We start from the raw sequence: 27,864 nt of genomic DNA on the forward strand, positions 1-27,864 counted from the left end.
ATTATTATATATATAGCCTCAATGATAGCAGGACACTGATCACCTTAACCCTTATGTTAGGAGCTATCCAGAAACTATGCCCAGAGGTTATACACAGACTATCCATGGAATAGGAGGGCCTTGGGCCACTGTGGATTCTGAGCCTTGTTGGATGGGAATCCATTGTGACTACCTAGGAAACCTTGTAGTTTATAGATGAAGAAACTAGCTTACAAATAATGATGTAATTCTGGTACTTTCCAAGGCTTAGCCAGCACATAGTTGTATGTCTGAAGTTCTCGGATACAGTGATGCTGTGCCTCAGCCTGGCTTGGCATGTGTTGAGTCCTTCTGATTATTAGGATCTTTATGGCATGAGCAGTCTTTCCTCCTTGCCACTCAAACCACATTTCAGTAGTGGACAGTGAAAGCCCACTATCTGGATGACTGAGCTGAACACTGGGGATCAGAGAGATGTTACACACAGTTCTGAGGGATTGATCATACCCACTCTTTAAAATATTTAAATAAACTACTTTAGTAAATTCACACTTTGTTCCATTTTAAGTATCTTTGCAGCTCACTAGTCTCATAAATGCTGTTAAAATTACTGTGGTGGGAAAGGGTCCCCAGGCTGAATCCTACAGGTGGACTGTGGGAAAGTAGTCCACGTTCAAATGTGATAAGTAGCAAGATATGTCAGCTGTATAATTTTAGTTGCTTCTCTATTTATGATTCATTGTGATCAAGGTCCTAAGAGAAGGAATTGATAGAACCATATATCCTGCATCCATCATTGATGGAGATGGGAAATGTCAAATCCTTTTGCATACTTCCATTCCATCATTTCAGGGTAGATTATTTATGTTTTGCCAAAATCATTTTAAGATGTGAAGGCATGTAACAACCGGCCTCTACTTGAAGCATCTCAGGAAACTGTCAGGGATGCAATTTTAAAACTGGTGTGATGGAGCCATGGGACATTCGTTGTGTTGGCTTCAAAGGAGACTACCCTCCTCTTTCTCTTCTCCAGGCTCACAGGCATGAACCTCCCATCTCCTGTTATCAGCAGCAAGAACTGGCTCCGACTCCACTTCACATCTGACAGCAACCATCGGCGCAAGGGGTTCAATGCTCAGTTCCAAGGTAAGAAAGTGCCAACCCCACAAATGCAAAAAGAAACCAGTAAATGACCTGTGACCTCCTAGTCTTCTCCACCCTGAGATTTTGGGGCATCCCTAGAGAAAGAAAAAGAAACTCATGTTTGAAGATACCCCCTTCCCCTCCATTTACTTAGAAGCAAGAGATTTTGGAAGGTGTGTGGGAATGAGTGGCTGCCGCTGGTTAATGACCCTTAGCCCTCTGACAGCCTACAGCAGTAACTGATTTAACTGAGGAGCAATTAAGCATTAGTTAATAAATTAATATTAGCATTTGTTTGTACTTACCCTTCCATTTAACAAATAGACATTAGCAGCAGTTTATGTTATTTACATGCTTAGAGTGGGTGAGTATACTGACTGTACTTAAAATTCAAAGGAATCTTGATATAACATTTAGTTCTAAAACACAGCTACCAGATTTTGTAATTTACATGTCATGAGCCTTGAAATAAAGATGCTATTATTTAGCCAAACACAGCTGTCTTAAGCAGTGTGGTTCTGAAGTGTTCTCTTCGAAGCTAATTCCTAGCCTTTGTATCTGGATCCTGAGCATTTCCAACAATCAGTAACCCTTATTAATATAGAAAGGGAATCCACTGATAAAGTGGCCTACATAAAATCATTCTACTTACAAATAAAAATACCATACTCAAAGTACTGGGTGGGGGAGGAGCTCACAGGGCCTCACCCCTTCCCTTATGAGCTATTGGCTCCTAACAGACTCTGGGATAAAGTGACTGTATTCAACTGGATGCCCACCAAGCTTGAGTTCCCCAAGCTCCACTGGATAGTTTCTATCCCATGGTCTCACCCAACCTTGTTTCAACTCCAGGTTACATACAAATGAAAACAAAAATTGTAAATATAAGCAATGCATAGGTGAACTTGGGGAGGATGACAGAGGTAGGAGAGGAGTTTGATTAAAATGAATTTTATAAATATATGGGCATATCAAAGAATAAGTTCAATTGATAAGAAAAAATAAAACACCCCAAATGGACTCCCTGTGCTTAAGAATGAAGCTCCCATCAAAACTATGTTCCTTCAGTTTGTAAAGCACAGGAAATCACATATATTACTGTGTTGCTCTTCTTTGATTAAGTAGAATAAAAGTGATTTTTCTGGGAATGCAATCTGGATGGTACAGAGTTGAGTGTGGGACTGGGGCTTGTTGCTGGCCATCCATGCCTAGGGCTGGGTGCAGATGCAAAAGTCATTTGATTTGAAATCTTGGGGTAACTTGTTCCACCATAATAAATTTGGGTCCTCATTGAAGGTCATCTCACCACTTCTATGTGTAATGTCATGAGTTTTCATCTTTCCCTTCATGCTGTAGTCTACCATACTGGACTTTAAGAGTAGAAGCATCCTGCGGTCCCACCTACTATGGGTCATAGGCGGACTAGAACTTTATTGTAACCATAGCTACCTCTATTGGCCTATCTTTAAGGTCTTTTATCTTATCACATTTGCTGTGATGAAGTAAGTCGGGGAAGAACCTGGTGGCAGGGGGAGGCCCTGTCATGTGGACATGTGGGTGGGACCAAGAAGAGGACACCAGGTCTGGTGGGGGATATATTTCTGTTGCTTCTCTGTGTTCATCTACAGGAGTGGAGGGACCTGGCTCTGAGTTAAAGAGACCACACTTGGTTCTTGGAACTCTCCCAGGCTGGTCATGAAATGTGGGGGGTTTGCAGCCTATAATGTTCCAAAGAATCTTTTCTTAAAGTTTTGGTTATTTTCTCAGCAGTGGAAAATGTTTTCAGTATCATCCTTCATTCCTCATTATTTGTCTCTGTGATTGGAAGAAGTATGGGATACAGAATATACTGCTTAAAAATGACCCAGAAACACATAGAGTAGGGAAAAAGCAAATATTATACAATTTTATGATTGTAAAAATGTAAGCTACATTTCTGAAATTTATAAATATACAAAGTGTAAAGTAATTATAAATAAGTATTGTATATAATTGAATTCTAATTAAATATCTAATTTAAGCACATATTTTATTTAAATGCTATATAATTAAATTATTATGTGTGAGCCATATACACATCAATCATTTATATGTGTATACTTAGAAATAAATGGAAAAAGAGAGAAAGTGGTGAGAGGAGAGAAGACAAGGGGACAGAGGAGGAGGAAGAGGAAGAGGATGAATGGAGGAGATTAGGAAAAATATTATACCAAGGTTAATAAGAATCTCTAAGCAATGCCAATGTATAAGGTCACATAGCCGTAGCTGAACAAACAATTATACACTGAAAATCTTCAGTCTGTCTGTGGGTTGAATTCCAGGGCATTGTGAGTAGATGAAGACAGCTCCTTTTTGAAGAGCTCATGAGCTTCCTTGATTAGGGCATCCTCCCTAGACCACCCAACAGGTCCTTCACAAAGACTGGATCCAGACATGATGTCAATCATCTAAGAAGGACATTAACATAACAGAGCCTTCACCAATGACACCAAGAATTACTGAACTGGACCATGGCTAATCTAGGACAGGGAGAAAAGCCTGCATTTAATTTTCTGGCTCCAGAGAGCAGAAACATTGCCAGTGAAAGGAAACATCAGGGAAAGGCAGGTTTCTGGTTCTAGAACAAACCAAAGAATGCCAAAAATAAGGAGTTGTGACAGTGATTTGGGATGTATCTTCCCTGACTCCTCATCAGCCACCAATACCATATTCTGACTGAAGTTATCTTCATATCACTGTACTGAGAAGCCCATGGCTGTCTAACCTGTTACATGGGGAAGTGTCCTCCTGCATCAGCCCTTTCCTCTTTGCCTGGTTTGAATAACACAGGGCTTTCATCCCTATTTCTTTTTTATAAGCATAACACAGATGGTCAACAGTCATGGCAGTCAAAATGCATGCAGAATTTACCAGATGCTTTTACTCCACTTTATAAATACTGCTTTCAAGGGTTCAGGGAGTAGTGATGTTTTCTCTTCTATTTTGGCATGAAAGGGAACTTTGAAAAACATAGCTTGAGAGTTAGAGGCTGCTAAATATGCAGACCTGGGTAGGACTGAATATGCTTAAAGACCAGGAAGCTGCAAAGGAGCCCATGGGATTGGGAAAAAGGAGACTGCTCAGGGGAGGTGTGTGGTAGACTATGGAGCAAAGTAAACAAGGAGAAAGGAGCCCAGAAATTAGAGGTAGGGGGAAATTAATAAAAACAAAATGTGTATAACAACCCACACAGAGACCTACTACTTTGACTGCCAATTTAAAACACAAAACAAATTTTAATACACATTTGTAGGTTTGCTACCCTTTTAAGGTTTCTGGTGGTCGCACCCATTGCTTGAGTCACCCCTATGTGAAGAGTCCTTGTGAATTAAGTCACTCAGTGATCCCCTAAAGCCCTGTGTGGCACTTGGCTGCCCTTTACATTCCAGTGATCTTCCTCCATGTTTGATTGCTGTGTTCTCCCCAGGGAGATGGCTTCACAGACAAAAAACAATGAAACCTCTTCAGATCCTTGATGCCTTTCTTCGCTAAATAAACAGCCACCGCCATGAGATACTACTTCTTGTCTTTTTTTATTTTTATTAAATTAATTTACATGTCAATCCCTTCTCCTTCTCCCTCTCCCTCCCCTCTTCTCCCCCTCACATCAGCCCCACACCCCATCCCCCCTCTGCTCCCCAGTAAGGCCCTCCATGGGGGATCCCCAAAGTGTCCAGGCTGAGAGAGCATCCCCACATGGAATGGGCTCTCAAAGTCCTTTCTTTTATTTTTCATGATGTCATTTTTATTTATTTTTTAATTTAAATTCTTTAATTACTACTCACATTTACATATCCATCCCCTCCATTCCCTTGTCCTCCCATCCTCCCAAGTTTCCCACAAATCCCCCCCAACCCATCTCCCAACTCATCCCCAGGGATAGTGAGGCCCTCTACCAGGGACCTTCAAAGTCTGTCATATCATTTGGGGGAGGGCCTAGGCCTTCCTTGTTGTATCTGGGCTGCAATCGTATCACTCCATAGGGAATGGGCTCCCAAATCCATTTGTGCTCTAGGGTTAAAGACTGGCTCCATAGACTGTCTTGGCCTCCCAGCTGGCACCCACATTCAGAGGGCTTGGTTCTGTCCAATGCTGTTTTCCCAGCTTTATGACTAGGATCTCCATGCTCTTACTAGGTCAGGTCAGGAGGGATGAGTAAAGGAGCCAAAGTGGTGCTGTAGAAACCCACTTCTTGTCTTGTGCTTTTTAACTGTCACTTCCCAGTTCTTTCTTGGGGTCATCTGGCTTCTCCCTTCCTCACCCATGGCCCAGTCATGCTGATCTGAGAGGTAAGGATGAGAGTAAGCCTAGATGCCCTGCTGCTGTGTGTACTCACTAGCTGTCGCAGAGTCACAGAGACCCCTCTGATAGATCTGTGGTATCTGCTACATAGATTGGCTTCGTAGTGTATGACAGATTTATGTAAGACACATTATTTTTCCAAAGCAGCTGAAAATGGAGCCCATTCTTTATATGTTGCCTCCACCATTAATTATAATTAAATAAGGTCCTCGTTATCCCTATCCATCATCTGGGCGTTCTGGATGTCTACAAGATGAATTTTTAAGAAACACATTAATCTTGAACCTTGAAAGCCTATGTCCTGAGTAGGCATCTCTGAGCTGGGCTCTAGTTCTCAACATATTCACCTGGCTATCAATAAAATCTTGGCTTTTCACGAGATGCAACCCCCATTGATTTCTGTAATGAATAAATCATTTTGAAAGAAAGTGTTTGTAATAAAGTTCCAATTTAAGTAGGAAACACTCTGTCTCATAAATCAAGAGAAAATCTGATGGCGGCTTGAAAGCTTGTGTTGACACAAATAATTAGCTTGCTTTTTAGGTTATGGCTCTATATAAGTATCGATTTTCCTTTTATTTAAAATGAAGACCTTTATAGAAAATGGGGACTTCTGAGTTATTAAAAATGCATTTGGGAAATTGAAATTTCATGTGCCCAGACTTACAAATCCTGTGTGTTACCCATTCTCCCACATGTACAGTCACTGCAAGTTATTGTAGACAAGAGCTCTGAGACAGAAGCCCCCTAGGTCCGAGTATTAACACATGTACCTGCCTCTCCCCAGAGAACACTAAGTCTGTGAAAGTGTAAAGAGCATTACCCAAGACCTAGAAGGCACTTGGCTCCTGTTCCTTTAGGAAATGAAGGCAATCTTAGGCCCATATCCATCCAGTGCCCTTGGACCACTGGCCTACAGAGGAAAGCAGGCTGCTGGGAGTGCCCTAGCTGGCCGTATGGCAGGTGGGGATTGACTATTTACTGACATTTCGGGTGCTACTAGGTAAGTGAGATGCCAAGTACTTTATTTTCCAATAAAATAATCTAGCAAAAAAGCAATCTTATTCCTTGTAATTTACTCTGGAGACCTAAATCTTTATAAGAAAAATTGTCTTGATAAACATAAATTCACTCAAATTTGGCATACATAACTACCCCCCCATATGCTTTTATTTTTCTCAGAGCAGACTTTAGCAACTGCCAACTCCAGGAATGTCGGTCAGTATACTCCAAGCTCTGAACTCTACTTTTTGTGACACACATACTATTAACCAATGTCCCTGTTATCTGTGTTTCTTTCTTACTGTATTCAACCAGCTTAATCATATCTACTTCTCAGACAGCAAAGAGGAGGAAGTATTAGCTGAGACTCTGAGCAGCACCCTTCTATATTAGAGCATCATGCCTTGTAGGAAGTTTGCTCCTGCTTGGCCTTCCTAACACATCCAAGTCTTCCTTCTGATGCTGGTTCCAGGCCAGCAAGCTGCCTGGGTCAGGCTCATCCAAGCTGCTCCCAGGTGAAGCTCCAGGGAACCCCTAAGAGTGCAAGCCTCAGAAGAACAATGAGGTTTGGACTGGCTGCAGTGTAATGTGTAGACATTCCCTTGTCTCTGGATACTTGTGTAGCTTCTATTTGGGCATCAAACTCCACTTTTCAGCTTTGTGTCAGCTTCTTTGGTGATTGCCTTTTCTTCCTAAAAATTGAAAAAATCATTTCCCATTTAAGTTTTCTCATATTGTAAACCCCTATATGCATCTAAGCACGGGACTGAATTAGGTCAGGCAGGTCCTGCTGAGGAATTGTGAGTGAGAGACCAGAGGAATGGTATCTAGAATAGGTCAGGATATAATGACCAGGATTCTCAACATAGGTCTTCAAGTCCATGGTGTCACTGGGGGCACTTTGTAACAGAGGGAAAACAGAAAGCAGGTTGACCCTGTGTTTCAGCCAATAAAATGTGCTTCCCATCTGTTGGATGTATAGTCCAACTCAGCACAGGCATTCATTCCTGCCCATGATGGATGTGTCTCTCCAGTACTGGGGTTATAGGTGCGCACCACCGTACCTGGCTCTAAGATGTGGCTTTCCTGTACCGATTCAGCATGATGTGATTCCAGAGTCAGTTCCTCCTTACCTGCTGCCAATAGCAACCTCATGTGCTCTCTTATTTTACAACGCTTTTGTATCCACTGTATCCTCTTAGGGATGTCTGTATGTGCACTGGCACAGCGCCATCTACTACAGCATAGGTGGCCTCTCATGAGCCACATCTCTGAAGAAAAACAACTATTTCACTCCCAGAAGGCATCAGCTGCCAGGGTTGGGGTTACATGAGCCCTTCCCTCATCCACCCTGGGATTCTGGCTAGCTTTATCTTGTGCAAGCCTTGTGCATGTTGTTGCAGCCTCTATGAGTCTGTATGTGTAATGGTGCTGTCATGTCTGGTAAATTCTCTTTTGTTACAGACATCTGCTCCCCCGCTTCTTAATTAAAAAAAAAAAAATCCATGAACTGGAAGTGAAGTAAAAACTCTACTGAAATAAATAATGCTTAAAAATGCATGCCCTGTAAAGAACTAAAACAATGCAACATTTAAATTCAATAAATTGAATTCCTTCTTTGCATTTGTCACTCCTCTAAAGGAAACCGTGACTGTGACTGACAGATGGCACAATAGGCTTTGCCATGAGAACCTTTGTTTGGATCCCCAGTACCCATGTAAAGCTGTATAAAACCATACACACCTGCAATTCCAGCAATCCCATGGTGAGATGGGAGGTTGAGATAGAATCTCATGGGCTTGCAGGGTGTTCACAGTGGCAGACAACAGAAAATGGTGTTTTAAACATGGTAGAAGGTAAGGCCTGAGTTCCCAGATTGTCTTGTGACATCCACATGTACCCCCTCAACCATACTGGAACTCACACAGGCAGGCACACACCCACAGGAAAGCATGTTGGAAATGGTTGTATTCCTCACAAACTGTTCTGTATTTCACTGCCTTGTATATGATAACCAGGAGAGCCAAAGTGGATTTTAATTACAGGCATATTAATGTAGGACAGAAGTCTGATATCTGTTTGTCTGTGCTTTTGGATAAAATGAAACATTTCATAAAGATGAGTGTTACAATTATCTATCTGTCATGGAGATTGTTCAGCTCACTTGCTCTTACTGAATGCCTCCTAAGGGAGAGTTGTCTGCATTAGGAGCTGAGGTGGTGACTTGGTGGCTAAAGTTCTGTGCTGCAAGCCTGAGGACTAGAGACCAGATCCCAGGGCACACATAGAAGCCATACAGGTGTGTCAGCCACCTGTAATTCCAGCACTTGAGAGGCAGAGACATGGGAAGATCTCTAGGGCTAGCTATGTGGACTAGCTCAATTGGCAAGCTCAGGTTCATCGAGAGACCCCCACCTCAGTATATGAAAGTGGAAAGCCATTGGAGAAAATACCCACTGACAGTTTGGGTCTTCCGCATATAAACACACAAGTACACATGCACTGATGTACCCACATATGCACACTTCCCACAGAAATACAAAAAAGTCTCCATTAGTTGTCAATAAGAAAATTAACTTAATTTTAGTTAACATACAAGATGATGAGTCTCATTATAACATTTTTCACGTTATTTTTATCCCTCCCTACTAACATTCTTGTTTAGTAATCCCATTGCCAACTCTGCCTTCAGGGTGCCAAGGGCGAGCCCTCCCCTGGAGTCCCCTCAGTCCAGACTCCGCCCCTAAAAGCCTGCCATTTGCAGCTCCACCCCCGCCCCCAGAGCACTAAAAGTCCCCACCTCTGGATTTACCTCATGGTTTCTGGTTTTCTGTTCCCCTGTGCCATCCAGGAATGCTTTGCTCAGATTAAACCTGAATTTGGTAATTCGTTTTGATCGGCTTATTGCACCACCAGCATTGGGTTTCCAGTAACCTTTCCATTAACCGGGAATGTTTAAACTTAACATCTGGTACCGAACCCAGTAGATTTGAGTTTCCGGGTAACAGGTGGCCATGGGAAACCACACTTCCTCCTGCCCAGGAGACAAAGACTTCCTTGGTGAGTTCCCTAACACCAAGCCAGCCGCCCATATGGAATCCAGGATCACTTTGTCTTCCAGTCCCCTTGTCAAGACACTGCGGTGGGTGGTTGGACTGTTCCGGGATAAAGAGACAGTCTTGGCCTCTTTGGAATTCCTTGTCTGGCTGACGTCCCATTCAGGAATTTCCCAAACCTACAACTGTTCTGACCACAGTCTACCTCGAAGGAAGCTCCAGTGCAGTCTCCCAGTCTTGGCTTAAGGCTTGTGTAATTGGGTACTTCCCGGTTTATGCACACCCTTATCAAATGCAAACTGGGGCTGTCTCACCTTACCTTGGTTTGGACTACCCTAGCCAGGTTCATGAGCACTTCATTCCTGAACCCCTCCTCACACTATCCCCTGTCATCATGAAGAAGCCAGACTTGAACCGACACCCCTATCCCCAACGAGTCTGCGATGTTTAGGTGGAAGTCCTACCTGCTTCTGTTTCTAGACAAAGAGGTGGGAATGTTTGGTAGCCCCAGTCCAAACCCTGCCCTCAGGGTGCCAAAGGCAGGCCCTCCCCTGAAGTCACCTCAGTCCAGATTCCTCCCCTAATAAGGCTGCCATTGGCAGCTCCACCCCCTACCCCCCAGAGCATTAAAAGTCCCAATCGCTGGCTTCACATTGTGGTTCCTGGTTTTCTGTTCTGGGGCCACCCAGGAATGCTTTGCTCAAATTAAACCTGGATTTATTAAGTTGGTTTGATTGGCTTATTGCATCACCAGCGGCGGGTTTCCACTAACTTTTCCATTAACTGGGATTTTTTTGAAACATAACAATCCTATCAAATAGTTGTTTTCCCTCTATCTCTTTCCCTCTTAGAGTCTTCATGAGGAAAAGCATGTTTTCTCTCTCTTTACCATTATCTCTTTCATTCCTTCCTCCTTCCAACCTCTTCCTCTCCTCATGTCTCATATGCATGCCCAGGCTCTCCATTAGATACTTATCTCCAATCCCACCCATTTTCCTGTAAATGGTATATATAGTATGGTGGTTCTCTGTAGTGAATAAACTCTGATGTTTCTCTACAAGTCATATTATCTCCATGTAAATATTGATGGGCTTCCAGGCTGTTTCCATACCTTGGATACTGTGAATAGTGGGACATTAAACATGGCATGTCTCTCAAGCATGCCCACTTAGAGTCCTTGGAGTGTCTATCCAGAAGTGGTGTCCCAGGGTCTATGCATAGATCTCAGCTGCTTGTTGTAGTCAGGAAGCCTGCAGTTTTGTATATTCATACAGTTTTCTTATCAACAGTGTTCACAGAATAAATTGAAGTTCTTCATGCTATTTGCTAGTTAGAGCTTACATGGCTGGAGTTGAAAGTGACAGAAAAGGGAGGGGTCTTCCCAGATGCTCTTTGTACTGTAGAACTGGAGACAGGATCTGCAGATGGTGAACATGAACTTTATTTATGTCAAATTTACAGTTATGTTGAAAAAAGATTAGCTTTAAAAACTCAGCTCTGGGAAACACATGTAATAAATCTGATCTTTAACAAGAAAATCTCTGTGCCACAAACGCAAAGCCTGTTATGCTTGCTCTGATGGCTGAACCCCAGTGCTTTAGTATGATCAATCAAAGATGTAAATGCTTTTTTTTTGATATCTCCAAAAGAGATGATTTACTTGGCAGAGTCTCCTCTGGCCTTGTGGTGCGTAAAATAATTCCACATCTTACAGTCAGCAGTGCTAGGGTGACTGAAAACATTTCTCTTTCCCCAAAGAAAGCCTTCTGTTTGTTTTTCTCTGATTCTCCCACCTCACCCCCCATCCAGTGCCTCAGGGTACTGACAGTGCATGAACAGTAGCAAAGGCATTGGGGGAAAAGGCAAGAAGAAAATGCCTGGGTGCACTGCAGAGATGACTGAGTAGTTAAGAGCACTTGCAGCTCCTCCTCAGGACCTGGGTTTTGTTCTCAGCACCCACATGGTGGCTCACAGCTGTGTGTAATCTTGAGTCCCAGGGGATCTGAAGTCCTCTTCTGGACTCTGAGGGTACTGTAAACACGTGGTACACATATATACATGAGCAAACACTCATACTTTTAATATTACTTTTCATATTTCACTTCAACATACATGTTGTTATGAAGCTAATTATAAGTTAAAATTCACTTCTGTCCTGGTGTTCCAACTCATACTAGTTCCACCAGCACTGCAGCTTCATCACACCACTGCAGAGGTTACCCAGAGGCTGACAACATTAGGGTGATTAAGTTCCGCCCTGGCTGAGTATTTTATTTTTTTTCTCAGTGCTAGATGATGGGCAAATCTAGGGATGCCAGTGAATACTGGCAGAGGGGCTACAGTTACATGTCACTCCTCAAATGTGGAAGATGGAATCTGAAGAAGAAAGGTTGTAAACCACTTTTCCAGGCTGTGTAGACAGATGGCTGGGCACCTGACAGTTTAAGGAAAGCACGGAGGCTTCAGGTGGCAGCCCTCGATGCTGACATGGAAGTAGATCCACCACTCTGTGGAAGGAGTACCAGAGAAGCCAATAACAGTGCCTGGAGATGGCAGACCCCACAGAAGGAATGGAGCCTCACAGCCAACAAAACTGTCATTTAAATATCTTTTAAAACTTTACTATTAAAATAGTTTCAATGTTTTCATTATTCTTCTAAAGTTTCTGACACGTACTTTTTTATTTAAATGAGGAATGAGTCACAGAAAGGAAAATTACATTAGGAAATTGAATCTGTGACCAGCTATCCTTACCACTTATAAGAAGACACACCATCCAACATTAGCAAGAGCAACTTAAAGGGCATTGAAATAATCACCTTATCTCTAAAAAGCAAAACAATCAATGCTCATTTCTTCATATTGTTGTTGCATGTGGTAAGGACAGAAAATGCAGTTTTCATTAATGCTATAGCCTCTATTCCCATAAGGTTTAATGTAGAAATATAACATGTGAGTTCTGTAGTTATATAATGATTTTGTATGAATTAGCACCAGCTATCCAATCTGTTTACAGCAGTTCATGTTCACTTTTCATCATTTAACCCTAAGTGCTGAGAGCCCTCTGTAGCAGATCTTGGACAAAAATGTCTGACAGGATCCCTTTCATGCCCCATTTCAAGTGGAATCTTGTCCACTGTCTGAGCACCCTGTGTACCAAGCAGCCAGCACAGTTCCAACTGACCTCGTTCTATACACATGTGCCACTTTCCAGAGGGCTCATGTAGCTATGGACACTTTTGCAAGTGAGGGACTTGGCATGTCACACAGCTCTAAGTGATAAGGATGAGTATGAAGCTCAGAAGCTATGGTGGGCTATATTTAGTGGTATCAGTACCTAGCTGTACCTCTCAGCTGCCACTACTAAACGGTAAGGGTGAGTGTGAAGGCAGGAAGCTATGCTGGGCTGTTTCCCATTCCCTGTGCAGAAGAACAGGGATGCTGGCTTACAGATGCTTCGAGACCTAAAGCCAACAGTGTGGAATACCTACTCTGTTCCTCTACAGGCAAAGAGATATTCTTAGGCTCTAACTTTAAGAATGAGAAGTATCCATAACACTACCTTTAGTTCCTCGATGCAGTTATTATTTTGGACATTATTTTGTATTATTTAATAATGGGGACTTTATTCTCCCTAGTATTGCTTTTTGGAAGTACTCTGTTAGTGGAGCGGTTGTGCTGTGTGATGTGGTCCACACAGGGATCTTGTCAATGGAGATCATCATGTCCTATGTGCATCTAGGAAGAGATGTGGAATCTATCAGGGTGTGGTCATGAACACTGACAGGTTTCTGTCTATGTAAAATCTCTTCAGCCCTGTTGTGTACCGTTTGTCTTATTGATCTGACTCCAGTTAATGTAGAAGTTGTTTACATAACTCTCTCCTCTTCCTGTGAAGCATTGTTTGCATTGTAAAGAAACAAAAACAAAAACAAAAACAAAAACAAAACAAAACCCCTCTAACCATGTACTCACCTGTTGTTGATTTGCCTGCCTGGGAGCTATAGAATTTGGGAACTTCTGTCTAAGTTGCAGTTACACCCCAGTACTTAGAAAGCATAGGTGGTCAACAGAATCAGCCAATACCCATTTTCAAAATAGTGGCTGGAAATCTAACTGGCAAACTCGGCAAGGAGCTGGAAGAGGTACTGTCCATCATCATATAATGAAGGCTAGCCATGTTCAAAATGCCTCCTTCTGGATCAGGTAGGCGATCCTGATAGCAAGCCATCCACACAGTAACCCATGGCATAGCTGAGGGGTCAAGGCATGGAATGTTACCAACGAAGTAAACAAGTAGAGAAGTATTTTTAAATACATATTTAAAGTGTTTTTTTTGAATCTACTGGAATGTTGTTTATACATGAAAATGTGCTTTTCATTGTTGAGCCAGACATAATTAGTAGCTACAATACACATAAACATGTGCTACTAGCTGCTGCACATATATGTATAACAATATATTTATATTCTTAAAATATCTTGCATGACAGTGATGCTTTCTAGATACTGTGTTTTCTATGGTCAAGGGGTACCCTGCAGCTCACTATCCTCTTGCCTCAAACCCCGAAGGTTTGATGAGCACCACCATGCATGACTATGTACACATTTCACAATCACCAAAGGACCTTGTAAGTGGAATCCTGTAGGAAATTCCAAGAAGTAGAATTCGGATTCCAGACTTACAAACCTACCTAAAAAAGCTTGACATAATTCTGCCGGACAAACAGATTGAGTGCGTGGTATTTGTTGAGTAATATCCAAAACATGTAGAAAATAAACGAGGAGCTGTGGGCAAAATGAGAATCAACTTATTCACCGTTTAACGGAAATCTGGCTAGGGCACGTGAGCCAGAGGGATGTTGTTCATTGGCGAGACTTTCACAGCTGACATAGAAGCACACCCTTGTTATACCAGGAGGGAAACTGAGGTAAGAGGATCTCAGGTTCCAAGCCAGCCTGGACTACTGGTCATAGTGGCTACCTTATTTTGCTTTATGTTCACAATCATACCAACTTTTTTTTTTTTTAAAGAACCACTCCTCTGTATTATCCACTACTTGGGGTAGGGAATATGTAGTTCTTAGAACAGGAACAGGAGGCTTTTCTGGAAGCTTCTATGAAGTAATTAAGAAGGTATGTCTCTAACCCGATGGGTAAAATAAAATATGCATACTATAATTGTATTGTTATTGCAATCACAGCTGCTTTGATATTTTGGGATAGCATCTATGAATAGTGTGAATCTGCTATTGGTGTCTGCAGTCCAGAAGTATCAAACTGGGGGAATCTGACTTTAGAAGGAGGCACAGAATATCCAAGTTTCCTCTTCTGAATTGAGCAGCATCATAGCATTTCTAGTCAGGAGCAAATTGTTACATTATGTTGTCCAACAGCCCCTATCAATCCCCTGAGAGTCAATGATGGAATAAAGATGTTGTGAATACTTGGGAGATGTCAGATGGGATATAGAATTCTGCACTGAGCTGGGTGTAAAATTGAAGGCTCTTATTCTGTCCTGAGAAGCAGCCTCCTAATTGCATGAATCCAGTACACACTTTAAGTCATATATAACTAACAGTGATAGCTTTAAACCATGAAATAGCTCTGCTAAATACTATTTTAGCACACTGGGTCTCAGTGATAACACATTTTCCTTTAAAATTCTTCATATTTTAAAGTTTTCTTATTTATTCTTTTAGTATCGCATAATGAGTACAATGTGTTTTTAAAATTTATTTATCTCATTTTTTGTGTGTGTGCCTGTACATCTATATGTATACCTTATATGTTCAGGAGCCCATGGAGATCAGATCCTCTGAAGCAGGAGTTATAGAGGTTATGAGCTGCTATGTGCATGCTGGGAACTGAACCTGGTTCCTCTGCAAGAGCAGCAAGTGTTCTTAACCATTGAGCCATCTCTTCGGGTCCTATGCAGTTATTATGATCATTTCTAGCTCCTGACAACTTTCACTTCATTTGGGGGGCACATTTCTTACCACTATAGGAAACAGGCACACAGGTGCATATGCTTAAGCACAAATATATTTCAAATGGAGTTTTCATCATTTTGTTTGACCCACTGGTGTGATTCAGTAATATTAATATGTTGCATCTCATACAAAAGCTAGAATTTAGTATTTTGATAACAACAGGTGGCTTCTCATATTCTATTCTTGGAGCTTAAGTTAGTGTGGGACTGTTTTGTGACTTTTTTTCATCTTTTAAAAATTATTTATGTTGTTTTAAACAAACTTGGGATTAAACTTTGATCAAAGGAGCAAAAAGATGTTCACTGTGAGGCGTCTTGAAAAGGTTTTCACAGCTCAGTGCTCATAAGTGAGAGTGGCATCCCTGGCAGGAATAAACATTCTAGAGACACTTTCTCTGTCCCTCTCAGGTTTGAAGTTTCCTGTGATTGGATGGCATGTTGCTAGTGCTGAGATAGGGCTATTCCTGTACAGCTCTCTCAATACAACTTCATTGAGGGGTCCAGTTGGGAAATGTTTTTGAAAAGGAGGCCTCATTGGATTATTGTGGTGGCCCTGAACTCCACAGAGTCTAAGTAGCTTGCTCAAGGTTCCTTCTGCCAGAGAGATTTTGGTTTTCCTATAGAGCACAGCTTTCTGTCAAGCACCTGCCCCAGGAGGTGGCCCTAGGCAAAAGGGCTAAATTGACAGAGTTGAGCTCCTGGAGGAGGCTCTGTGTTCCCAAGGCAACTGCCTCACCTGACCCCACCTAGGGCTTGCCTGGGGCATTGCCAGGGACCTTTCTGCTCAGACCAAGGCCTCTTCTTCCCTTCTGATAGTCTATAATCTGCTAGGCTCTTACAGTCACAGGGACCAAAAGTCATTCAGCAATTTTAAGAAAAGAATTCATCGAAGCAGCATGTTTTTAGACTGTCTGCTAGGGTGTTCTAGTGCTGAACTCCTGAGAAGCCCAGGGTCCAAGACCAAATGTCCTCAGCTTGTCTGTCCTGTTAGAGAAATGTACTTAACAACTCTAAAAGGCCTAGGGTGCTCCTTCACTTAAGAAATAGAGAGCTTACTCCCAGGAATTAAGAAGGAAATCTAGTAGTGTAAGCACTTCTAAACACTCAGAGCCTACAACTCCCAGGTTCTCAGACCTCAGCAGGCACATCCTGGGATTTGTCACTTCTACCCATTCACAATTCCTGGTGCTTCCCTCTCTGCTTGTCCCAGGATTCAGAATCTAATTCTCGATTTCCTTCAGTGAATCTTTTCCACTTCAGCACCTGTTCCTACAGGTCCTCTCATGTTAATTATCCTTTCTAAATTCCCAAGAGCTGAAATTGAATCATTCCTGCCCATCAGCTATACTCCTGACTTGTCCCGTGGGAGTGGGACAGTATCAAGGTGTTCTGAAGAAGCCAAGATCAATGTCATTGATAATAATCTCTGGCCAGAATCCCAATCTATGACCAAGACACCCAGTGTACCTCCTTCTCCAGACTATACCACCACACAAATTGACTCCTCTTCCTCCTCTAAAGGAGACGTGGAGAAAAGATGTTGACAGGCCCCCTAAAGACAGATCAGACCAAATTCACAGCTGCCAGACAGTGGGGCATGGAGACATGGAGTGCAATGTCTTTTTCCATTTTATGGGGAGGTTCCTGGGCCATAAAAAGGTAGTGTTTTCACAGTAGAGTTGGTAGTTGGAGAAGCTGAAGACTTGCCTCAGTGGGTAAGAGCTCTTTCTCTCCAAGCATGGGGACCTGGCTGTGTTCAAGGGGGCAATGAGATGGGGTTGTCTAGAGCTTGCTTACTGACAGCGTTGTTCCAGGTTCTATGGGGGAATCTTGTCTCAAGGGAATGAGGTAGAAAACATTAGACACAGGCACTAGACATCATCCTGTGGTGTCTGCAGAATGTTTGATCTATGTCTGATAGACACAGCAAATTTATCAAGTCCCAGTTGTGAGACTCCTGAAGACTTATATTATCTTGATGGTCAGCATTCCTCCCAGTAGTTAGAAAAATGGACAAAAGTGAAGCATCTTGTACCCCAAGTGGTGATACAGTCAGTAATGAGTGACACAAAGGAACATTAACACACCACGCAGCAACACCATAGTGTGTGTTCAGAGCACTGGGCTGGCTACACAGACTCTGGGCCCAAGTAATGTCACTAATGGAGACTTTTCCAACTATAGTACTTTCGAAGGTGATTTATTAATGGCAGGGTCCTGCAAATATTGGCAAGAAATAAAATGGGCTATAAACCAGAGAGCAGCCCACAGATCAGAGAGTTGCTCTCTTCGTGATGCAATGGTGTCAGCTCTGCCGTGTTGGAGCAGATGTATTATAAAGTTTAAACAAGACAAGTAGTTTAATAAACATGCTGTTAGCTATGCTTTTGCAGACTCAATCTAGCAGAATCATTTTCCATCTTAGTGTTTATAGAAACTCAGTGTAGATAGATGCATACATTTTATGCATGTGTTTATATGTGCACTTTTGTGCATATATGTGTGTGCATATATGCATGTATGTGCATGAGTATATGTGTATCTGCATGCATATAGGCATGAATATGTGTGAATATACATGTATGTGCCTGTATGGATATGTATGCACATAGGCATGCATGTGCATCTGTATGTACTATGTGTTCCTGTATGCATATGTGCATGTATGTGTTCTTGCATAGATGTGTGCCTAAATGTGTGTGTGCCTGCTGCACTTGTGGGTAACTTACTCTTAAATTCTTATTTGCTCAAGTTGAAGACATTTTTAGGGTGTCTGTTTTCCCCATTGTTGGTAGGAAATGTGCTGGTGACACATGTCTCATCAATGGTTTACGTCATAGATGGCCACCTGCTCATCACAGCTCTTCCTTCTTTGCACTTTCTCCATATAGCCCCTCTCAGAAAATGTCCTCTAATTACTGTCTCAAAATTAGCTTCTGGTGGTTGCTCATTTAGAAATGTGTTATACTCCTGTAAAGAGATTCTAATTCTGTTCCTTTCTCCCACCACATTAATTTTGATTTAATGTTATTTCATAAAATTAATGAAACTTTCCCAATGTTTTGTGGCTCAGGCCCCCAAATAATGCTATTGACAAAATAATAATAACTAAAGAAAAACTGGGGAGGCAAGTTTAATTAACATGCCAAATCAAAAATTAAGTGTCATTCCATTTATTTATGTGTGGTGTCATTCTTCTTGTCCTATCTCGCATCAGCTGTCAACTTGACACAGGCTGGACTGTGAGGGATTGTCTTGATTATTCACTGAGTCAGGAGGGCATAGCATAGGAGGGCAGGCACCATCCTTAGGCAGGTAGTCAAGTGCTTTAAAGGAACTAACTTATCATTAGACAGAGAGAGCTAAGAGGCAATCAGTAAATATCAGACCTCCCTGGTTCCTGTCCCCAGGTTCCTGCCTTGAGTCATGCCCTGACTTCCCTCAGTGATGGACTGTGAGCACAAAGTTTGAGCCAAATAAACAGTTTTGTCTCCTAAGTTGCTTTAGTAGTGATGTTTCCCACAGTGATGGAAATGTGAGTACTGATATCAGAGGCCAACTTGCAGGATCCTGCTTGCCTCTTCCACGTTGTGAGTTCTAGGGACTATGCCTTTGTCTACTGTGCTATCTCACCAGAAGGCAGGGGCTAGGGAACTAATTTGGCAATACTCTGGATGCCATCCTGGGAACCATGCTTGGATAAAGAAGGAGGCTTTACAGAGAAGGCTGTGCATCTGTGTGTTCACAGGACTGGTTCTCACTCACTCTGGTCTTTGCTCTCATACAACCAGATCATAGGCTCAGCCTTTGCAGATGCCAAGGGTTGGAGATGTTTTCAAGAAAAGTGATTGCCTTACAAATGAAACCACTTCTTGGTGATGTAGTGTGTGTGTGTGTGGGGGGGCAATAGAAATGGTGTCCCAGCCCAGCCTGATTCTTCTGGGCCCATCATATTATCTCCAGTAGCTCTTGATTGGTAATGGTTCCCTAGGCTTCACATTTCTTCATGAGATACAGATGACTCCCACTACCCAACCCAGCTCTAGCCTTTCTCTACTGCTTTCTGCCAGGCAGCACTGGTGCCTCTCTTGACAAGAAATATACCGAAATTCTTTTCTTAAAGGAATGAATGAAGACTTGAGCCACCAACACTGTGAACTTACATGTTGTGAGCTGTCATCCCCCTTGAGAGATCAGCCCTTTGAATTCAGTGCAATGAACTGGAATCAGGAAAGGCCGTGGAGAAGAGGAGAAAACTTGTATATGTGCATGTATCTGGGGCACATGCTTACTGAGGTCTGATATAAATAGCTTGCTTGCACTCAGAACAGTACCATAAAAGATTCCTTGTTGAGCATGGGAAGAGGGGGGATGCAGAGGTCATGAGGGAGCAGAAAGGCTGAGTCAGGTGTAGATTAGAAGAAAGGATATGCAATAGGCAGGGTTTTAGTTGGGGGGGATGGTGGGGAAGGGGAGGGAGAAAGGAACTGGAATTGTCATGTATTTCAATCTTATTTGTAACTCAAATAAAACAACAACAAAAAAAAACAACAATAAAGAAGGTTCCTTGTCCTATACAAGGGTTGGTCAGGGCAGCACAGAAAGGACACCAGAAGTTGCCAGGGTGAATGAAGTCCCAGTGACTTTGTTCCTTGGTTCCCACTCACTGTTTTTTCCAATCAAGTTCATTTGTTTTATTAAATGACAAGTGTTATTGGGAAAGAGGTATGTATGGGTAATGCATAAGATGAAGGAAATAGGCAGCTGTGTTATTACAACAGAAGTGTGCACAACCAAATAGGGGCTGAATTACCTCCTATGTTTGCCTGGCTCAGTTACAAATTCATCTTTAGCATCTCATCTTGAATAAAGTGAATGGGACAAGTGGAAGTGAAGAGTCACTGGTCCCCCTCCCTCTTGAACCAGTGGAGGCAGAGCTGGCCCAGCACAGAGCACTTTAAGCACTTTTCACATGTAGCAGGGCCAGGAAGCAGCTGGGTGTTTGCTTGCTATCTCATTTGCTTGTCACAGACCTCTGCAAAGCAGGTGATAATTATCTTTATTAAATAGAGAAGGAGTCTGAAATCTGGGGACATTGCTCACCTGCCAGGTGACATTGTAATGAGACCCAGGACACAGATTATATGCCACAGTTACATCCAAAGCTCACACCATGGGGCCAGGAGACTTTTCCTATTAAAAGCCCCTCCCTGAGGGTTACACAAACATAAAAGTGGAAATGTTCTCCATGGAGGAACAGCTAAGACTGAATGATTATTAATTTAGTGTGGGGTACATGCTCTGGATAATGCTTTAGATCAAGTGAAGCCTTGTTGTTGGAGAATCTCACTGCCTTGCACGGCATGGCCACTCTATCACGGACAGATGATCTTCTAACATCATTGCAGTATCTAGCAAGAGATGAACTAATTTCTTATATTTCAGGAGGAACCAGTGAAGTCATTTCCCCCAAAGGCCACTTTGCAGTACATTTGCACATCATTTAGCAAAGTGGATACATTTGGTTAGCCTGTTTTTAGATGATCCTTTCCTCATGGGAATATTATGGAATGACCAGCCCTGTGTCCGGAACACCAAACCAAGAGGCTGCTGCTGGTGTCAAACCATGGAGAACTTAGTGATTCGTAGCAAAAGTTTTTGTAAGTGAAGTAAGTATATCGAGGGCTGAAGAGAAGGCTAGGTAGTTAACACTTGCTGCACTTGCAGAGGACTGGTATTCAGTTCTCACACCCTCTTAAACAGCTCACAACCACTTCTGACTCCAGATTCGGGAGATCTGGTGCCCTCTTCTGGTCTCTCTGGGCACTGTACTCAGGTGAACCACTTGAGGTCTTATGCATGTTTGCATGTGCACACAATACACATATACACATGCACACATACACACATATACATGAATAAAAATAAATCTTAAAGAATGTGGTAAAAGTAATAGGAATTGTATCATGGGGAATATATGAATCTCTAATGCATTTGCTAGTTATTGATTATGAACAGCACATAGTGAATGTTCTATATTCATTGACAGTGCCTATGGCGTAATCTATGCCACAGTCATTTTTGCAATGTATTCTTCTATGTTGTAGCATCTATGACACAGTGGGTGTTACTGAACAGGAGAATCAGGGAGAATTCCTGAACATGGGAAAAGAAAGGAATGCTCTCTCAGGATTGTGGTTGAACTCACATCACCTGACAGTTGAGAGTCTAGCTTTCCAACACAATTAACAAAATGTGCCTGGAAATTGCTGCCATAGAGACAGATATATGAAAGATAAAATCAGAGCTGTTGGTTTGGCTCAGTGTTTAAGTGCACTAGCTGCTCCTGCAGAGGACATGGGTTCTATTTCCAGCATCCACATTTTGATTCACAACCATCTGTAACTCCAGTTCCAGGAGACCTAATACCCCATTTTGACTTCTGTGGTCACCAAGCATGTATGTGGTGCACAGACAGATGTGCCGGCAAAACACATATACACATGAAACAAAATACGTTATTTTTTTTAAGTGTTAAAACAGCAATTCCACGCTTAAACCTGAGCATAGCTGATCTTTCAATGAGATTACACCTTTCCTATACATTTTCTTTGATTTTCACAAATCATATTACAAACTTCGGTTTGAAGTAAACATATCTTAACTCCTCTGGATTCCGAGAAGCCTCATGATCACTATAATCCCATCCCATGCACTCAGGGTCTCCCAATAGTCTCATTTAGCTTCCCAATAATATCAGGAGATACAACTTCAGATGGCATCAGGGTCCGTGATTATGGATACTGAAGACACCTGTTGTTGGAGGTTTCTTGTCCCACCAGGTCCCACCACCCTTTCCAACCCCAAATAAGCACAAAAAGGATTATATTAATTATTAAACTGTTAGCCAATGGCTAGAGCTTCTTATTGGCTAGCTCTGTTTTAATTATTAACCAATTTCTATTAATCTATTTATTTCTACATGGTCTTGGATTACCAGAGAACCATATATGCAGATGAACATCCCCTATCAGACACTCCAAATTGAGACCTTAAGAACTGTCCCCACATTCTTGGGGGAGCCTCATTCTCTCTTTGAGTGGCCCCTTTATATTCATCCTGGTGCTTAAATCCCTTTAAATAAATTCCAACTCTGCTGCACATGAGCTGGTCCTGAAATTCCTTCCTGTGCTCTAGCCATGGAGTTGGCTTTACCTGGGGTAAGTCTTGGAAAAGAACTCTTCAGCCTGGGTTTGATGAAGCAGTGGGTAAAGACACTAGCTGCAAGAGCCTGATGACCCTAGTTTAGTATCTTGTATCCACATTTTTATAAAAGAGGGAAAGATGAAATTCACTCTGAAAAATTTTACCCCCAGTAGACATTATATGCTCAGAACAGAAATGAGAAGATAGAATCTTAGTGTTTTAAAAATGTAAGCCTTTTCCCTAGTTGAAGAGAAAACACAGAAACAAGACCGTGTCTCTGAGTTTCAGAAAAAATCAGAAATGAGTCAGGGATTCCTGGACTTGTGGATGCTGGCTCTATCCACACTTGGAAAGTCTATAGACTTTCCACGTCTATAGAAACACAGCTAGTGAGTGAAGTAGGACAATGGCTTCCAGTTACCCAGTGATAGGAGTACAGAAACACTTCCACACAGGAAGACAGCTCTTAGGTGTGTAAGAATGGAAACAGAGTGCCTTTTGGGTTATGGATGCTTTGGGATGACTGTATCAGCTTCAGGGAGAGATCTGCATCTCCAGGTAGATTCCCACCCCTTTATTTTTCCTCTCCCCTCTGCCATCCTCTCCTGTTTCCTTTCTCTCTCCTTCTATTTGGGAAAGGGGGTTAAAATAACTTCTATAAAGTGACTCAATAAATCCTGAAGGGTAAGTGGAATGACCTTTTAATCTCACCTGTTACAACTTACATCCTGTTTGAACTTAAGGCTGCACACATAAGTCACAGAAAATACATTATCTAGATAGTCTCAGGTGGCTCAGAACACAGGGTAGAGTGAAGTTAATTATTTTCCTTAAGATCAAGAATTTTACTGTGATTTTTTTTCCTTTGAGCTAGTGAAGTATCCCATCAGGGTTTTGGTGGAATTTCCATAGCCATTGCCTAGACAACCGAACACCATGATTTGTGTGTGATGTAACCTCATGCAGGTAAGTAGGTAGATAGGGAGAAGACAGGCAGATGATAGGACATAGATAGATAGATAGATAGATAGATAGATAGATACATACATACATACATACATACATTCATACATGGTTAATATAGATACATGATTGATAGATGATTGATAGCTAGAGATAGATACAGGTAGATGGATGATGGATGGATAGATAGACACATACATGATAAATAGATAGATAAGTAGATATATAGATGAGAGATAGATAGAGATAGATATAGATGAATGAATGATAGATGGATGATGGATGGATGGATGGATGGATGGATGGATAGATAGATAGATAGATAGATAGATAGATAGATAGATAGATATTCTTTACATTAGAGATAGATGATAGCTAACAGATGATTGGTAGATAAGATATGGATGATAGGTAATAGGAAAAAATATAGACAACCAGGATGTGTTTTGCTCTAAGGTATCACAGAAAGTAGTGGTTTCCTGAATGTGCCTTGCCTAGAGAGACCCTATTTTATGAGAAGCATTTGGCTCCATTGGGAAGGCAACCACATAGGTGGAATACCTTGTTGTTTATGTAAACCCAAATCCCTGCCTATTGCTGACCACAAAGCACAAACTGATGAATGGCTTATTCCTGAAAGAGAAAGGGGATCCCCTAAGAACATATCAAAGTAAACTTGGACCATTGGGAACACAGGAATATAAACACCATGTCAGACAAAGCAGGTCTGAGAACTCACCAACTGGTCCAGACTGAAAGGGTACAAACCTCCCACCTGGACCCCACCAAGAAGAGGTTGACTAATACTGAAATAGCAACACACCCACTGACCTGTCCTGTGATCACTCTGTGTGTGTATCATAGGACTGACTCAGAGGACCCCCGACTGTCCCAAGGGCTTGATCTCAGCTCAGTACCCACTGCTGGCATCACTTACTTGGCCTTCTCTCTGTCCATCCCACATTTATCCATCTGGTCCAGATCATTGACTTTGTCTTCACAGTGCTAATGGCCTTATGAATTAATTCAGTAAGTCAGTGCAACTTTGAGGCCCTCAGCCCTGGGAACCTGCAGCTTACTCTGTACCCATGGCTGTGATGTAGCTGGGCGTTCTTCAATGTCTAACCACTGCATTGGCTTTCTTCCTGCCTGTATCTTTATCCAGTGAGGCCTCTGAACTCTTCAGGCATGTTGAATCTCTTTAATTCTTGAGCCATTCTATCACACAGAGTTTTATTAAAGATTTATTTTTTTGCCTATGCACATGTACACACACACACACACACACACACACACACACACACACACACACACACACACACACACGAGTGCTGTGTCCATGTTGGACACCATGGAGTGACTGGGTTGGCACAGGATACCCTGGAGTTGGATAGAGGGAGTTTGAAGCTTCCAGACATGAGTACTGGGAACTGAACTTAGATCTTCTGGAAAAGCAACATGTACTTTTAACTGCTGAGCTATCTCACCAGCTGCCCTATATACACTTTGTTTGGTTGGTTTCATGATTTAAAACATTACTAAGATGGAAGGACAATGTTTACTTTTACTATTTTTTAAAATATTAGAGGTGAAGGTATGATCCAGAAATTAAAAGTACTTCTGTGCTTTCAGAGAACTGGAGTTTGGTTCCTGGGAGCACAGTGAATGGCTCAAAGCCAACACCTCTAAGTCCAGCTCCAGGAGATCTAGCTCTCTTTTCTGGCTTCTGTAGGCATGCACATGGACATACATATACACAGAAATACAAATAAATATTATAAAACAAATAAGGAAACAATATAATGTTGATGTGTCAAGTATAATACATGAGCATTATTATTGGTAACTATGACGGAATTGAGGATTCTTTGTTTACCAGCAGCCAGCTCTCAGGGGGATGGGAAAACTTGGAACTTTATAGTCAATGGCATTTATGCAGCTTGTGGATTTATTTCTATTAAGGAAATTCAGACATTCTGGAAAGACACAAAGGTTTCTGTCTGTGTTTCTGTCATAACACATTCATGACTCTACATAATTTGCTCACCTACCCACAAGCATGTAAGGTGATCTTTTAGTCTCTCAAGTGAACCTTAGACTAAAGGTTTGCAATGACCTCCTGGCAAGGAAATCCAGCCATAACACTGTTAATAATGCCTAGTGTCACTTACTACATTTAGTTTCACCAGTTGATTCCCAGACCAAGCAGACTGGCTGAACTAAGCATAGAACTGAAATCTGATAATCTAGGTCCTGGAACACATATGTTAGTTTGTTGCAGAGGTTGTTGTTCAAGGGCATGCTGACATCTGATAGGAGCATAGGAATGCCTGCATTTGTGTAATTGTATAATGAGAACTGCGGGAGACATGACCTTGTAGAAAGAACACAGCAGTTATTTCTAGAACTTAAAAAAGGACTTGCGGCAGCAACAATTAAGCTCCCTGTAAAATAACCTGCATAGGATGAGGCACCACCTCGAGATATACATCAGCAAGAAAGCCAGTAAGGGCATTCATTACTTTAAATGCCGATAAAACTGAGATCCATTTTCTGCTACTTGCTTGGCGAGTGTTTTCTCTTAGTCTGGAACTAGCTGGTGACAGGTGAGAGTCAGTTAAGATATTCCTGGGTATGAGTGAGGAGGGAGCTGACACAGGTTTTCTAGAAGTCAATTGAGTCTCATGGAGTGACAACCTAATTACAGCAGTTTATTTAGAGGAACAGGCCAGAATTTGAACACATGATCAACAGATGTCCAGTGTTACACAGAAGTCCAGGAAGTGAGCAGGGGTATAACTTATACTACAGATGACCATCATTAAGAGTGTTTTAAGAGAAAATATGGAAAGAAGTAATGGAAACAGAATAAAAAGGGAAGCTTTATTTTTTTCCTCTGTAAAACCATAGGTGTCTCTATGAGCTTCCTGTATTAACTTACACAACTCACATGAGATTGGGAAGAAAGGAATTAAAACTGTAACAAGAAGTTGCCTCTGGGCAATGAGATCTTTTGCCTCTCTTTAATTTCCTCTTGATCATTTTTTAAGTTTTTCTCAAGTTTTATGCAATAGCCATGAATAGAATCAAAAGTAGAATAATAGGATGGTAGCAATGTCAGCGCTATATGACAATGCTATAACTGGAGATTGTCAGGTTAAAGCTTAGTCCCAGGCAGCCTGTAAATCTGGCTTACCTGCTTGTTCCCTAGTACAGCAGCTAAAGAGATGAATGTTGGTAAAAGTCGGAGAGGGAGATTTATTCCAGGTGTCCACAGTGGGGAGAGGCCCAGATAAAGGAGTCAGTTGACTTGAGGTCTGTTGTGGAGGAAAAAGTGTGAGCTTTAGGTTTAAGCAGAGGCAGAACTTCACAAGAGGAATTCATAATGAGGCACTTAGGGAGATCTGCCCATCATCTTCTTAGCTCTGGTCCTTTAAGGAGGAAATGAACAAGTCCTTATGGCTTGATGCAACTATCAGGCTATCGATGATTGTTTGTGCTCCAAGTTGTAGGCTCATCCTGATGTATGCTTTTCTCAGAGACCTGTCCTGTCAAGTTTTCTGTCCCTTCACCCTAGATGACCTCAGGGTTAGGAGAATGTCTTATCTCTGTGCCTGCGTTCATACCTAAGGAGACAGGGAGACACAGGTGAAGCCCAAATGTCAAGACTGCCACAGGGATTTGTGGAGCCTGGAGACCTCTGTGGTGTTGGGGCTTTTTCACAAAAGCAGATTCTAAGTTTTTGCCTCTGTATCTTTTATCATGATATGGCTGATATCAAGGGCCATTTAACATAAGTTCGTAAAACCTAACATATGAATTGATAATAAGAGTGCTTAAAAATGTTATATATTTACTCAGCCCAAGTCTGTGTTTAGAAACCTTGACCTTGTGGGACTATCATATGTGTAGTTTAATAATTCTCCACATGTTGTGTCATGAAATATGATAAAAGATTAAAAAGTAAACTTTAGGGATGGGAGCTACCTCAACCAAAGAGTGCTTGCCAACACACACCTTGTTTGATCCCTAGCCCAGAAGGAGGAAGGTAATTATTTGAATGTTAACTATGCTTAAGTAATAATCAATGAGGAAGCCAGTAGGGATTTCTAAGCAAGCAGGTTGCTTTACCACCTCAGATAAGCTCCAACTTCAAAAGCCATGTGTCAAATGCAGTTACAA

The 27,864-nt window shown here is 41.9% G+C and overlaps 1 protein-coding gene across 1 annotated transcript in view; it reads left to right on the forward strand.

The window, feature by feature from the left end:
• Positions 1-27,864, forward strand: part of Csmd1 (CUB and Sushi multiple domains 1) — a 1,205,306-nt gene that overhangs the window by 671,418 nt on the left and 506,024 nt on the right. The window contains exon 6 of the mRNA XM_027388213.2: positions 1,013-1,125. Coding sequence (XP_027244014.1) covers positions 1,013-1,125 — 113 coding nt within the window. The remainder of the gene's footprint in view (positions 1-1,012; positions 1,126-27,864) is intronic.

The sequence above is a fragment of the Cricetulus griseus genome (assembly GCF_003668045.3).
Source record: "Cricetulus griseus strain 17A/GY chromosome 1 unlocalized genomic scaffold, alternate assembly CriGri-PICRH-1.0 chr1_1, whole genome shotgun sequence".
NCBI classification, from domain to species: domain Eukaryota; kingdom Metazoa; phylum Chordata; class Mammalia; order Rodentia; family Cricetidae; genus Cricetulus; species Cricetulus griseus.